Here is a 15641-nt window from a genome sequence, read left to right on the forward strand (position 1 = left end):
TATATATATATATACAAAACATTTTTTCTTTAAGTTCAATTAATATAAATATAAAGTACTTTTCATACACGTAGAGCCCCTGGCTATCGAAAATATAAAATCAATTTTCGTAATAAACGTAATAAACATTATGCGGCTCGCAAGATTTTATCTACTTCCGAAAATAGCCTTCTAAAAATGATTCTTAAGAAAAGCTTACGCATCTCTATAATATATTGAAAATCCATTAAAATTGATGAGAGACGGTGAGATTTTCTCTTGAGAACTGATGGAAAATTTATAAAATAGATACTGCAGAATGCTTAACTACGCCTTAGTACATATCTGCGTCTTAGTACGTATCTAAATGGGATAATTAGTGCGAATGTAAATGGAATCATTCATTCCTACTAGTGTATGATGTCATTATTTGTCAATGCAATGATACATCACATTAACTTTTGCGTTTTAACTTTTCAATTTTACAAACAGATACAGAAATGCTTAATACGCAGAAGAATGACGTAAAGGATTGCACAATTTTCTGTAATAATCCGAAATAAAATATCCGTTCCCCATGAGTTGCTTTAACGTCAATGTAATTTGCGTGTAATACGTACGAAAGTCGATTATAAAACTGTGTGTGATTTTACGCAATTTTATGTTGGATATAATTTAATTCGTTATGTTTATTCATGTTTACGTAGCGTAACAAAGGCACGTACAAGATTGCTATGCCAAAGAAAAATGCCGAAAAATTTTTCACTCGTAGCTCCTCTCGACAGGCAATGGCAAACCACCGAGAGTATTCTTGCCATGTACACTTTTCTAATCTAAATAAAATTATCGTTCGAAATTGACATTAAACTGTAGATTCCTTATGTACAATTAGCATACGCACCATAGGTGCATATGAGAGAAATCACGAGCAATAAGACTGAGCAGGAAGATGCATATCCCATTAAACATGAAATGTTCAGGTAATGTTACTTTAGAGAAGAATATATCGAATGTAAAATGTTTTATAATAAACGTTTATGAAATGTTGTACAAAAGTTTTGATGAAACGTTTTATGTCTAAGTTTTACGTCTTGTAGAACATCGCAAAAAACATTACATTTCGGTAATTAAAAGTAATATTCGCGTCGTTGCGCGACGCGTTTGAGCAACATCCACTTTGTAACGTTATATATTAAATGTTTTGCAATGTTTACGGAACATTTCATTTATAATGTGTTATTAGTAACATTTCAAGATGCTAGTATAACGTTATATATGAGACATTTATAAAATATCCATTATATAACGTTACATGAACTTTTTTTTGTGATAATTTATACAAATTAAAAAAAATTAAGAATCAATCTAAGCTGATAGATATGCTACCATTAAGAAAGTGAATAGAAAATAATGGGTTATCCATAATCGTATAGTTGCAATATTAATACGATACGATAGTGGCTACATTAAGTATGTAATATGACTGAATTAACAATATTTATGGCTAATACTTCTAATCTTTTCTCTCCGTGTACGAATTTATCATAGTACAGATCGAGTGTTGAGAAGTAGAGATAAGAAGCTTAAGTAAAAAGGATACAAAGGTTAGATTTCGCAACACCTATGGTCAAAGGTTACCATGAATGAATTTCATTAATAGATGCTTGACACACACACACACGCGCGCGCGCGCGCGCGCACACACACACACACACACACACAGAACCTTCAGTTGCCATACAATGCATTTTCTTCAAGAGATCTTTTTGGGAACATCCTTTGGAGATCTGTGCTACATTCATTCATTACGACTTCGCATCTATGCTGCGAACATAACATATGTCCAGCGATCGAGTAGTTATTTGAGGTAAAATTTACATAGAAAAGGAATACGTTTGATTTCAAGCACGATCATTTTATCTTCGTTCACCGAATATATATTAACGAAAAATAAAACGATAATACATTATATGCGCGTTTATAAACTTTATGAACTCACGGCGATGAATGACTTCATGTATAAAAAAAAAATATTTAAGAATAAAACTACACTTTTTTTTGTAGTTTCATTTCGATACTTTTTGAAGTAGACATTTTTTGTGTAAATGTCGTGGAGCGATTTCCATGGTCATGGCAGCTACACGTATCACACATGGCTTGTGTGTTTCCCTTAAATATACAAAAACCAGTGTCATATAACATACTACAAACAACTCCGTTAGATTTAAAATTAATGGACCGGCCCTCTAAGTCGACAAAGCGGTTAGCCTGCTTGCCGAGCAAATGAATGAACGCATTCAGCAAATTCAATAATGAATGAGTGTTCGTTGTCATTGATATATTCTTTTAAATCGTACAGTCAGAATTTTAGATTTGAAAGGATACATCAGTAGCAACGACCGCTCACTCAATCATAAGTCTGCTGAATGCAATCAATGTGGAACTACCTAAACTAGGCAATGGCCTAGTTTCCACCGAGGATTTAAACCTAGGAATCAGAAATGAATAAGGAATCAGAATGTAAGAACCAACCAACTACATTCGAGCATTCCCCTGTCGTTCGACTGTAGTTGATTGGTTCTTAGATTCTGATTCCTTATTCATTTCTGATTCCTAGGTTTAAATCCTCGGTGACTAGACTTGATTCAGTGTCAAAAAAGATCAAAAGTTTAATCAACTCTTTGATTTAACCTTTTGTGTATATGTGTGTGTGTGTGTGTGTGTGTGTGTGTGTGTGTGTGTGTGTGTGTGTGTGTGTGTGTGGAGCATTTTTTCCGAAAAATGTAATTCATTAATTCGCCTTCTTATCCTCCGCTTCCCTTTCAGCCAAAAGGTCTTTACTTTTGAAAATTTCTTTACTGTAGGTATAGATTCCAATTTTTAGGGAAAATCCTTATTCTTAACGAGTTTTTACAGATTTTATACATTTGTGCAACACATTTTTCCTGCCTCTAATAATATGCAGTCATTATATGTTCATAACGATATATTTGCGTAGCTTTTTTATTATATAAAATATCTGCGCAATTGTCGTTATAAGCACATGACGATTGCATAACGAGTTGCAAAATTCCATTGTAGAAAATACACTCCGTGAAAAGGAAGCAAAAGAAGAGTAATCATTTGTTTGATTCGTAATCATTCGCGATTGCGTATCAATCAAATACGCAGAAATCTCGTGGGCGTATATATTTATTTAGATTAAGCGGATGAGATAAATTTTGGAAATGTCACGCTTAATCCATTAAGACATGTGATAAGATAGTGATCCTTTTTAAAGATATTTTATTTAGATATAATAGCCTGTTTATACCTGCTCACGCGCGGCGCGCGAGAGCTGATACATTATCATAAAATACATGCAGGGGATTTCGTAAATGGTTTTTGTAAGACTTTTCCAAGAAAATTGACTTAAATATTTGCTGATATCGATACATGTGCGCTCAGAACAATGACCGCTTACTGAGTGCTCGAACTCTTGTATAGTTTGTTAGAAACAGGCATTCTTATAATCTTCCATATCAAATTTTTATTCTTCGTCCGAATCTGTAGGTCTTTGAAATTGAAATCTGAATAGGTCTTTGAACTTTAGTACAGATTTTTATATTGTGTTCTGAATTATATATTATACATAAAAATCTAAAAAAAAAAATTCTTACATATTTGTGAAAACTTTAACAACGAGTTTTTACTATCATAAAAATTGAATTGTATTTCACTTTTTTAATAAATTTAAATCTACTAAAATTCACAATAAAAAAAGTCGACTGTGTCTTGAAAGTACAATACATTGTCGGTGGAACATTAAGAGGAAAAAGGAAGATTTGAAAAATGACCGGAGGTTACATTTTAGACAATACTGGAAATCTAATCTGTGGAATATTCTGCTTTTTTTAAAGTGGTTCATATAGAATTTCCTAGATTTTAGAAACATGCTTGAGGTTTTTCTTATTATTTCTAGTACGCCTGTACTCTTACAGCTCACATTTCTATTCCTGCAGAAAAAATGAAAAGCAAATAAAAAATGGACCCACCACAGAGTAGTCCCCCGCAGCGACGAATGTTGTTCGATACAAATAACTTTAGTCACACTTTATCTTAAGATAATCGCATTTCTTTTCGATCCTTTTTCTGCGTATCGATCCTATGACGGCAATGTGCATGCTTTTGTTCACGAACTTCATTTTTACTTTCAGTAAAGCTAGTCGAGTGTATACGTGACAGAATGCACACATGCGGGAAAAAATTATGTATCTTTTCTATTATAGATATTCTAGACTTATAATTTATTATTTAACTTAAAGACAGTAATTTATTGAGTAATAAACATTAAGTTAATACGACCGACGGCGATGTCGATTAGATATCTTTTTTCAAAGGTATCTTCGACCGACATTTCTAATACCACGAAGATAACTTTCAAGCCTTATAACTCGAAAAGTACTTAATGAAAAATAACTTTATTATAGTGTTTTGAAAAGCTTTTTACACCAGCTATTAAATTCTGATATAAAAAATAGGGTGTTCCATTTTAAAAAATCGATATGACCTTAACCTGACTTTGGCGATGTCACTAGTGATCAAATTGATAATCTAAGTAAATAAAGCATTTTAAACTACACAACTTTTATACAAAATATTTTTCTCAGAAATGCTTATTTTTCAAGACATTTAAAGGGTCCAGAATTTTTCGAATCTGTATATTAATATTACTTAAAATTAGGAAGATTATCCAACTAACTTTCGTTCTAAACAAAAAACACATTTCAGAGAAGCTTAAGAGAGCTTAACAAAGAAATCTTTTTCAATTTAAAACTTATTTATTTATTTTTTTAAGATAGATGTTCTCATAGCAATAACAATATAATAATTTATTTATTGTTTTTTGAGAAGAATTCATATTTAAAACTAAATATTATTTTAAATAAAATATTATAAAGAAAATAAAAAAAGACCAAAAGAAAAAAATCAATCAACACTGATATATTCAAAACTCTTAAACGTTATTCTTAAAGTGCGATTGATTTGAAAGGTAAAACTTTGAAGAATAATTTTTTCTGCCTTGGCATCACTTTGCGACGTGACACGTATATTCAGTTGATTGAGTAACTGCGTATCAGAAATTCTTATACCCGATGAAATCTTCAATGGAAATTCGCTTGCAGTCGTAGCCCATTCTTCTCGCTGCTACTGTTATGCCCAATGCAAACTTTCCACGGCAGTTAGAGCCAACACGTATTAACGCCCTGGGTAGATATGGCCCTGAGGAAATTACTCAAATTCCTGCGTTGATTGTCACTGCAGAATGAAGCGTATTGAATTTATTTTCGACATTCGTATCTTTTTCTTGAACTCCATAAACACAATTTTTGTATTTCAGAAAACAAAATCATAATAAGGACATTAAGTAGAAGTCATTGTAGGAAAAATCATATTATCCGAGATACTTTTAACAACTTTGTGATGAATTCTTGATATGATAATGATTTTGTAAAGTGGTTTTTCTTAATTAAAAAATTCAAGCAATTATTGTCATTAGGTTTATTGACACTTTCGAATATGAATAAAAATTTTATTAATTTTGGTTGAAATTAGATGGAAGAAAACTATATAATTAACATATTAAAATAAAAATGAGGGCAAAATTACTTTCTAAGTTTTTGGAGTGGAATCTAAAAGGGAAAAATAGAGCCAGTTTCGAAGAAACTCTAATTTTAGAGAATATTTATAATTATATAGTGGCAATCATTGCATATTACTTTTGTATGAATTAATTTTACATAATAATTAGATTTGCAGTAAAATTTTATTTTCAGAATACAAATCACATGTTAGGAACAAAATTTCAAAATAAAGTTAAGACTTTAAGAACGAACAAAAGTAAATTTCATTCGCATTTCACAACGATATTAAAATACAATTTATAAAAAATTTGCCAATATATACCGCTTTATAAATAAAAAACAATTGGATTTAAAAAAGAATCTTTTTAAATAAAGTACGCATATATATTTTTGGATGGATTCGTTCTAAATAAAAGAAAACAAAAAATTTTATAATTTGTTCTCCACAGGAAAATAAAGAATAAGAATTTCAACATATCAGAAACTGTATATTCCATAATACATGATTTCTAATAAGTTGAAATTCTTATTCTCTGTTCCTTTTTATAATGCAAAGCACTAGTCTTTTGCAGCTTCCGAAGATGAAGGTAGTGAATGGATCGGCAATAAAAGGAATAAAAGCGAAAAAAAATACAAAAAAGGTAAAGGAATGTAAGACCGGATGATTCGGATGATTTACGGTAGGCCGATTGCTGGCGACGATGAGTCGTCATCTATGTATGGATAAAGATGCTTAATTTTTCATGCTGCCGCTCGACGCTCATTTTTAACGAGCTCATTTTAACGAAAATAGATCACGTGACGTGTCAAAATTGACGCTTGATATTTGTCAATTTTTATCATGTGATCTGCTTTGACGCTAAAAATAAGCGTCGAGCATAAAAAAGTACCTCAACTCATAGTTCACATATATTACCTCCCTCTTTAACCCTTCGTGGTCACCTGAGAATTTTATGGTCACACAGAGGATAAAATAATCTCATCATTTTAATTGATTATCATATTTACAACTTTTATTTTTTTAAATCACAAAAATGATTGAACATACTTTAAACATTGTAGAATATAGAAATGCAATGGCTTTAAAAAATGTTTAATTTTAACATATTTAACAAAATCGCAAAGATTGACGCTCCAAGGAACATGCGGTTGAAGGTGCAAAAAGCATCCTTATTTTAAACTTTGGAAGGCAAGTCCCGTTTTAAAAAGATTTTGAAAATATAAAAGCCTCACACCTTATTGGGACTCCCTTGGACTTGGAGGTGAAAGATCACGAAAGGGCGAAACGGTAATCTCACTCGCGGGTCTCGTGGATCCGACCCTGCGTGAAAATCCTTGTGAATCGCGACTCGCCCAAACGGCGCATTGCCCAGGCGCCATTGACGCCAATGACGTCACAACCCGTTCCGAGGGAGTGGAAACGCACTATTACGATACGAGTTAATACTACCGTTAATACTACTACCGGCAGTGCCGGCCATTACCGCGCGTAAACGCTTTTCGGTCTTTTGTAAGCCAACCGTGTGTGTTGCAGTATATACAGGCAATTCATCGTTCTTTCGATAAATAGTGAACACTCAAGCTGTGCAGACGGCGCTTCGGCGACTGGTGGAGCGCGCCTCTGACGGCATTCATTGGAAATATTCTATTCACTATATTACTCTACAGACGTGACAGACATATCGGTTATATGCGGGTCTTCTCCATCTACCGCGTACCTCGTGTGAGTCCTTAAGTACAACGGGTAACTATTCGAACGAAGCGCGATATAACAACTTTCGCGAAACGACACGACTCGCGAAACAAGACGGTTGCAAAATCGATGGACAGAGCAGATTGGAACAGATCGAGCTGAGGAACAAAGCCGTAGCGTGGAAGTTACGTGGAAAGACAAAGCCAAGCGTAGCGGTTCACGGCAATCTGGTCGTCCAAATCGATTTTTCGGGTACGTTTTTTTCACAGTGTATCACATTCTTTGATAACTTGGAAAAAAAAACACAAGAGAATTGCTACTTTCTCTTCCTTGTGTTTCTTTTACCATCTGTACGTCTGCATGGACGCTTGCCTGACGCTCGTGCGAGAAAGTAGTACATCCGGGACGATTGAAAAAAAGTTGAAATATTAAAATAGTCGCGAATTCGATAAGAGCAGTTGACCATGACAATTGATAAATGCCTGGAATTCGATTGCCTTGTTTGTTTACTATGTTCTCTCCCATTTACTACTCCTCTTTCCTCTCTCCTACCTTTCCCCTACCTCCCCTACCTCCCCTACCTCTTTATCGGTACCTTTTGACGCAGTGCTGCGTGGCGTCGTTTATTATCTAACGCTGGGCGGGTCTGCGAGAAGCAAACCACCATGTAACGGGAGAGAAATAATTTGTAGTCAGAAAAAGGAAAATTAGTTTGATTAATACAAGGTTTGATTAGAGTCACATTTAAAAATGTTTTCCAACAAAGAGAACGTTGGATGTTAATGATGCTATGTTACATATTCCTTGTCGGAAAATTAAAATTAGTACAAAAAACGAGCTAAAGCTAGGTGCTTGTTTAACTTTTAAAATAATTTTGTCGTGTAATAACAAACGGCTATTCTTTCTTTATTAAGTCCTTTCCATATGTTTAAACATATTCATGTATCTATTATTCAAATTCGACACAAACGTGTAATAAAACGATCAGTCGTTAAACAAATTTAAAAAAAGAATGACCGCGTTCAGCGGAAAAAAAAATTAATCGCTTAATGATTCTTTAATGTGATTGATTCTTACTTTTAGAGAGAGAGAGAGAGAGAGAGAGAGAGAGAGATCTTTGCTGGATTTAAAGGAAAGAAATGGGTTCATTCAGACAACCGCTCACTGAGCTCTCATCTGTTTGGTATATTCTATTAAATCCTACAAATAATTATCTAATTAATTGATCAGTTTTTTCTGCTGAATACGCATTAATAATTGACATTTGATATTAGAGGAAACCTTTAGAGAAAGTGAATAATTTGCAACTGATGAAGGTGTTTTGCTTTTTGCATATTTGAATTAGATTTGAATATTTTCAGCTAAATTCCTTATGAACTTAATCTAATCTCGATCAGCTTACATAAAGAATAACAAACGAGAGAGAGATATAGTTGCAACAAACCGATTACAATTTTCAAAATTTCTATCAAAATTGATTAATAATTCTTTTGCGTACGAAAATAAGATGTTGCAATACAAAATGGTAAAAACCATCTGATAAACACAGAATTTCAATCAGATATGAAATTCAAATAGATGACAAAACATAAAATTTAAAACATAATAGCTGTTATTTGTTTAGAATATAATAGATGTTCTTTGTTGCTCCGCAGTCTATTATTGTACTTATTGTTAACGCACCTAATGAAATAGACAATGCAGGATGTCCCAGAGGCGTGAAGAGGATTTTACAAAAAATGACTTTATAAAAAAATAAATAAAAAATATCGAATAAAACTGTTTTATACAAAGCTTTCTTTTCCAAATAGAATAATAGTCGTTAAATGTGTGTATTTATAAACATTGCGTAAAAGGACACTTCGGGATACACAATAAAACAAAATGATTAAAAAAAATATGTATCGAAGTTTTATTCTACATTTTCGACTTATTTTTCATATAGAATCACTTTTTCCACCATCAGTTGTGTGGGACATTTTGTAATTAGATATTAAAGAGAAAAAGAGAAAACAAAAAATTTATGTATATAGAATAAAAATTTAAAAAATTTAATATAGAATAATTACAGATTCATTTCAACAATTTATCAAAATTTAATTCAAAAGTCCGTATGTGATGGAATATAGAATATCTCAGATATCTATTTTCTTTTCCCTTTTCTACCTGCTTCTATAACGACCTTCAACATAAGGTTTTGGAACCTTTTAAAGGATTGTATTTTTCTCTATCTTTTTTGGTTCTCTATCTTTTTTTTTTCCTCTCTTAATGAGAATATTGACCTTTTGTTATTTGAATAGATCCAAGGAAGTAAAAGGGATATATTTTCTTTCATCCAGACAAAAAGTACTACTAACTACTACTAGTAGTAACTACTAGCTAACTACTACTAAGCTACATTCCAACATTCCTCTCCAAAGATTTTATTCTACATGCTATAGTATACGTTACGTGCATTATATAATTTCGAATAAAATTTTTCTCAAGAGGAAATTTTGAGAGAAACATAGCCTAAATAGAATTTACGCGAATAATGACAGTACTTTGACCTCTGTGGGTATCTTGGTATCTTGTAATATTTTCAAAAGAAGTAGCTGAGCGTTAGACTGTGGCTTTGTGGCTCCTAAGAACTTCTATTGCTTCACACGGACAATGTATTTCTGAATCAAATTACTGTCTTATTCTATATCCGAGAGGATAAGATAATGTGAGTTATCGTATTTAGATTGTCTATATTTCTTTTGATAAGTCGTTTATCATTATTGGGGAATCTTTAATAGGAGATATGGCATTTAATACCGTCTAGATCATTCACTTTCCATATATTATCTTCGAGATGTACGGGAGGTTTATTCCTAATTTCGTTGATGTTTGTTAGCTGATCGCAGTTAATTCTGCTAAGCATTGCCTGAATTAAGAACTTATATGATATGATTTCTTTGAATTCATTCAGACATAAAATTAAAAATAAGTTTTTCGTATTTTCTGTATCTCTTGAATCTCAGATATCTCAGATATTTTTATATTTCACGGAAAAAAAAAACGATTTTGCTAAAGTATCTAAGAATTTAGATACAGATCTGAAAATAATTTTGTTGGATCATTATAATTTAACGAGGGCCTAAATTCAGACCTGATTTTGTTAGAACCATATTAAAAAATTATTTGATTCAATTCACGCGCACTTTAATAAATAATTCGTACAGAACAATTAATCTTTTTTTCAAAATTTTTGACTGTTTTTCCAACATATACATTATTACACCGAGAAAAAAATAGTCAGTTTTAATAAATATATTTAATATTTAATTCAATACTGCCAACTAATTACTTTACTTACAGTAAATAAATATTTGTTCAGTAAAAAAAAGTAATTGTTAAATTAAATTAAACATTTCTTGTATCAAATAAATATATCTTTATATTTGGCAGTATATTCAACTAAATATTTATTAAAATTGGCTATATTTGTTTTCAATGTATATAAGTACATAGATTAGATCTCAGACGATGTCGATAGAATTAAATAATTTCAACAAATAAACAAATTTTAAAATTTGATGTACGTTACAATGTATACATAGTTTGAAAGATTAAACCAACGGAGCTTAACCAATGTTTAGAATCGGACCTTTCAATCGTACGACTAACATACCTAACTTAAACCTACTTTAAGCAACGTTGCCAGTTCTCTCGCAGCTGGAGATAATAAAAGAAGACGCCAACGTCTAAAGGAGGTTTTGCGCTGATGTCATTGTAATTCTCTGAAGTCGGAACGATAAATGTCTCCTCGGTATAGCATGTACGTTGGCATCAATGTGTCATTTTGCGATTACACGAAATATTGCAAAACAAACGTGTGGACTTTGTGCATTTATTCCCAGATTTATTCGCCGATTGATTCATAATGACTGATTTCAGCAAAATTAGTAAAGAAACGATGATACGAATAAAATGAGAGGAAATTTTTGTGGAAAAGAAAGAATAGAATTCCCAAATAGAACCTCAAGATTAAAAACTGAATAGCAAATAATGATTATTATTGTGTCTAATTCAAAGCGATTAGTTAGTTGAAACCAAAGAATAAAGAAAGGAATCCGTGAAGACTAATCGATTCTTAATATCTCAATAGATAATTGCATTCTAAATTATGACTGTTGAGAGTTTCGTAACGACACCCTATATATCGCCATAGCAACGGATCAATTCTAAGCAGAATAAGTACTCGCAGCAAGATATGTTCTTGTAAAAATTTGTAAATTGAAGATTCGAATTCGAATCAATTAGAACAAAACGAATTAAAATTAAAATTATCAGATTGGTCGAATTCTAATCTTCAATTCGCAATCCTCAGTCTTCGATGCAGTGTGATACAGACATGCGTCTACGTTGCAAGGCCATTTTTGCTGAAAAACCCGCCAACGTATGACGCGCCTCGGCTGCAACAAATAAGGAGAGAAAAGACGTTCCCTACAGCGACAGTGGCGAGACAGATTGTATGTTAACAAAAGGTTAAGTATTAACCTATACAAAATACAATTTTATGGTACCATGAGACATTTCCTGTCGCCAGATATCCTGTAGAGCAATGGTCAGCTCTTTCTCTTTCTCGAGTAGGGTGTTATAGCATTCCACAAGATCAATTGCCGTTTCTGCGATGAATCAGTCGCTGCGGTAGCCTTAGAAGCTACTTAGTAAGCTACTTTTCAACTTTCCAAATTTTCCGATTTCGATCAATCCTGATTTATCAATTAGACTCTAGACCTTGAGACTCTCCTGGCTCCATCGACTGCAAACTATCGATTCATTATCTATCTGGATTTGTGGAATGTTGCTACAGAATCCAACTTAAGATCCAGCAGGACATAGTTTTATTAGGCTCTCCCTAATAAAAACTATGTCCGTTGCAACACAGGCTGTACTTATTTCGTGTGACTAAATACTTTGAATTGTCGAGATTTTTTAACGAGAGAATTTACAAAATAATTCTCAAATATTTTCAACTTGCCGATTTGAAGTTTCTAATGTACTAAGCACCACTAAGTATCACTAAGTGATTTTGATTTATGAGAAATTAGGAGAAATAGAAAAAAATTTGAAGATATTTCTCTCGCTGTCCCAAAAAGAAGCAGGTTCCTCGAAATGGAATGAAGACCGGGGCACGTTCGTTGCCTGCAGACGGTCCTACCGTTACAATTCACTTCGTGGAGAGAATAACGCATCGCGTTCCTGTGTAATGTAATAAGACGAACAGAAATAGAGGTCGCGTTAGCGGCAACGTTGCATGTACCGGGTGTCGCAGCTGATAGCTGTAAGTCTTCCGAACGCATTGCTAGTTTATGAGGAAGTCGACTTTCTTATTGATATCAATGACTTTGTGGCTAGATTACATTCGCTATAATGTATGCAAAAATAATTAATGCATGAATTTACACGTATATACTTATATAGGAGACTTAGGCATATTTTTCCCGTTTAAAATATCGATTCAAGCATATCACGATTATTGCTTCGAAAATCTGATTATTATATATTTATCTGATTATATTATATTTTATTAATATTCGCGTGAAATTTAAAAAATAGTATGTTCCAGCAATTATTTTAAAGAAATTAAAGAAGAAATTTTGCGCTTATTTTAATAAAAAAGAAATATAGAATATTATCAATATCTTAATTTTAATTGTAATTTTAGTTGTAAATCATCAAAGAGAACAATGAAAATTGAGGTTGGGGTATAAATCTCCCATGCAAGTAATTACTTTTAAAAAATGTACAGTTAATTATTTGTATTCTTCATTATTGTTATATATTATAATTATTTGTATTATCACTATTCAACATTGATATATTAAATTACAAAATCCATCTCGATGTATTTCCAGACGTTGGTATTTCTTGTGTGTTCAACAGATGCGAATATTTAAACAGGAAGCACGTACCTCGAAGGTATTTTATACCTGGTATGCTTCTTTTAAAGCTTCAAAATTAATGCCTCTAGCCTTTTATACTTTTTATTTTATACAGAAAGGAAAATGAAAGAGATAAGAAAAATATTTCAAATATTGCCTGTGATGTTCAGACTATAATAGTTTTTAAATATCACACGGGATGTTTTAAAAAGTGTAATATCGCTCGTGGACAACAAGAAGCTTAAATCAAATAGAAAAATCCTTTACCATTTTACAGTTTTCGTAATAATTAATGAAATTAATTAAATGCCTGCTAATAAGTCAACTATCCACAATATACTAGTAGTGGTAACAAATTCAATCAGAAATAGTTAGTAAATTGACACAAAAAATACTCGTATTAACATATTGCTATTTTTTTTCCAATATAATTTAATATTAACAAGTATCGGGTAAAAGCGCGGCTTTTACTGTATTTTTATCAACATTTTGTCCCAAATTGTATACAAGTATGAAGTAAAATTGTTAATGAATTTTTATTATATAAAATTTTAGCATCTATTGACATTTATTTATTTTTTTACAGGTTCACACGAAGCAGCTTCATAATTATATTACAAAAATGACCGAATATATCGAGCAATATATCTTTCCTCGAAACCACCCTTTGCAACGAAAATCACCAATAAAGTCTCATATATGGATAGAACAAGACGAAGTTGATAATAATGGACCATCGATGTCTATAGATTATCGATTTGAAGCTGCTCGTTTGGCCAGCTTTAATAACTGGCCAAGTTCGTGGACAAAGCCAGAGGAACTCGCGGCGGCTGGATTTTTTTATACTGGCGAAAGCGACAAAGTGAAATGTTTCGAATGTAATATAGAAATATGCCAATGGCGGGAAGAAGACAATCCAATGGTTGATCATCAGCGTTGGTCTGGAAAATGTAGGTTTATTCGTAAAATTCCATGCGGCAATGTGCCGATCGGTACGGATCCTAGCGCAATTCCAGCGCCTGTGCCTAAAGGAGCGGATGTATGTGGACCTTATGGTTCAATATACATGCCTTTTTCCGGTCCAGATCATGAAATTGAAGAAAGAATGAATTCATTGAAAGAGCTCACATCAAGACCGAAGCATCCCGAATACGCTAGTTATGCTGCTAGATTAACGTCGTATGATAGATGGCCTAAAGCAATGTCACAAACTAAAGAAGAACTAGCAACTGCTGGTTTCTATTACACTGGAAGTGGCGATCAAACATTATGTTATCATTGCGGTGGAGGATTAAGGGATTGGGAGCCAAATGATGATCCTTGGGTGGAACATGCCAAATGGTTCGAATACTGTCCTTATCTAGTTTTGACTAAAGGAATAGAGTTTGTGAGCAACATTACGGGGAGAACGTATCTCGGAGCAGTAAGTATTAAAATATATTTATTTTTAATATCTATTAACAATAAATATATTTTATTTATTTTATAATAAATATTTTAATTATGAAATTGTGTTGAATGCAATAATAATTAATTCTAAATTGTTTTATTTTTTCGCGTAGGAAAACATACCAACTGCAGTTAATAAATTGAATGAAAAATTAGAGAAAGCTGATAGTGAGAATACTGCCAGCGGAAGTTCTCAAAATTCAATCAATTCTGAAATAACTAATAATAAAACAGAAGCAAGTGCTGTATCAGGTGAAGCTAAAAGCGAGGAACAATCTGTCCAATCACAGGGTGACAAACCATGCGACAAGGATGCAAGATTATGTAAAATTTGCTATAGTAGAGAAGTACGGATTGTATTTATGCCATGCGGACATTTATTGGCGTGTGCAGAGTGTGCGAAAAATATGAAAATATGCGGCGTATGTCGTAAGAATGTTGAACTTACTGTACAAGTGTACATCTCATAGTGTCTTTATCTTTGTGATAAATAATCGGATTCTGATAAAATTTTCTACTTATCATCATTATAAAGACTGACATTTTCAAGCAAAAAAACTAAACGACTTGACTCATGTAGTATACCGATTAGCAGGTACAAACTATACAACGTTGAAACTCTTGTTAATGAAATATTAACTTTTCACGGTTATTATGGTCTCAATAGAAAGGATATTCTGTTGTAATATTAACAAGTAAATGTACTTTTTGTAATCGTTGTACAAGTAATAAATGTTCCTATATTTAAATATATATATATTATAAGTATATATATATAAGTACATATATATATATATATACTACGTAATCGGTATTGCAAAAATTGTTAATCGATGTATACATATGTGGCATATCAAGTTTTCATATTTTAATAGCGCAAATACAAGAAGTTGTTAAAATCAGAAGAAATAGATTGTACCTGCAACGGAACGTTGCTATTTGAACGTTTTCGAATTTATATTGTTTCCTAATGCGACATTTGCC

General features: G+C 32.3%; 1 protein-coding gene across 5 annotated transcripts in view; it reads left to right on the forward strand.

Annotated features, from left to right (window-relative positions):
• Nucleotides 1–7280: 7280 nt before the first annotated feature.
• Nucleotides 7281–15641, forward strand: part of LOC108755848 (death-associated inhibitor of apoptosis 1-like) — a 9463-nt gene continuing 1102 nt past the window's right edge. The window contains exons 1-3 of one of the 5 annotated variants that reach the window (XM_018499171.1): nt 7281–7548; nt 13795–14158; nt 14294–14378. In XM_018499171.1, the coding sequence (XP_018354673.1) occupies nt 13831–14158; nt 14294–14378 (413 nt within the window). In that variant the 5' untranslated portion in view covers nt 7281–7548; nt 13795–13830. Of the gene's footprint in view, nt 7549–11009; nt 11808–13794; nt 14632–14770; nt 15358–15641 lie in introns of those variants that run through there. The other 4 variants (XM_018499168.1, XM_018499170.1, XM_018499172.1 and 1 more) reach the window with 4 other exon arrangements.

This window comes from Trachymyrmex septentrionalis, unplaced genomic scaffold, assembly GCF_001594115.1.
Source record: "Trachymyrmex septentrionalis isolate Tsep2-gDNA-1 unplaced genomic scaffold, Tsep1.0 scaffold9, whole genome shotgun sequence".
Taxonomy (NCBI): domain Eukaryota; kingdom Metazoa; phylum Arthropoda; class Insecta; order Hymenoptera; family Formicidae; genus Trachymyrmex; species Trachymyrmex septentrionalis.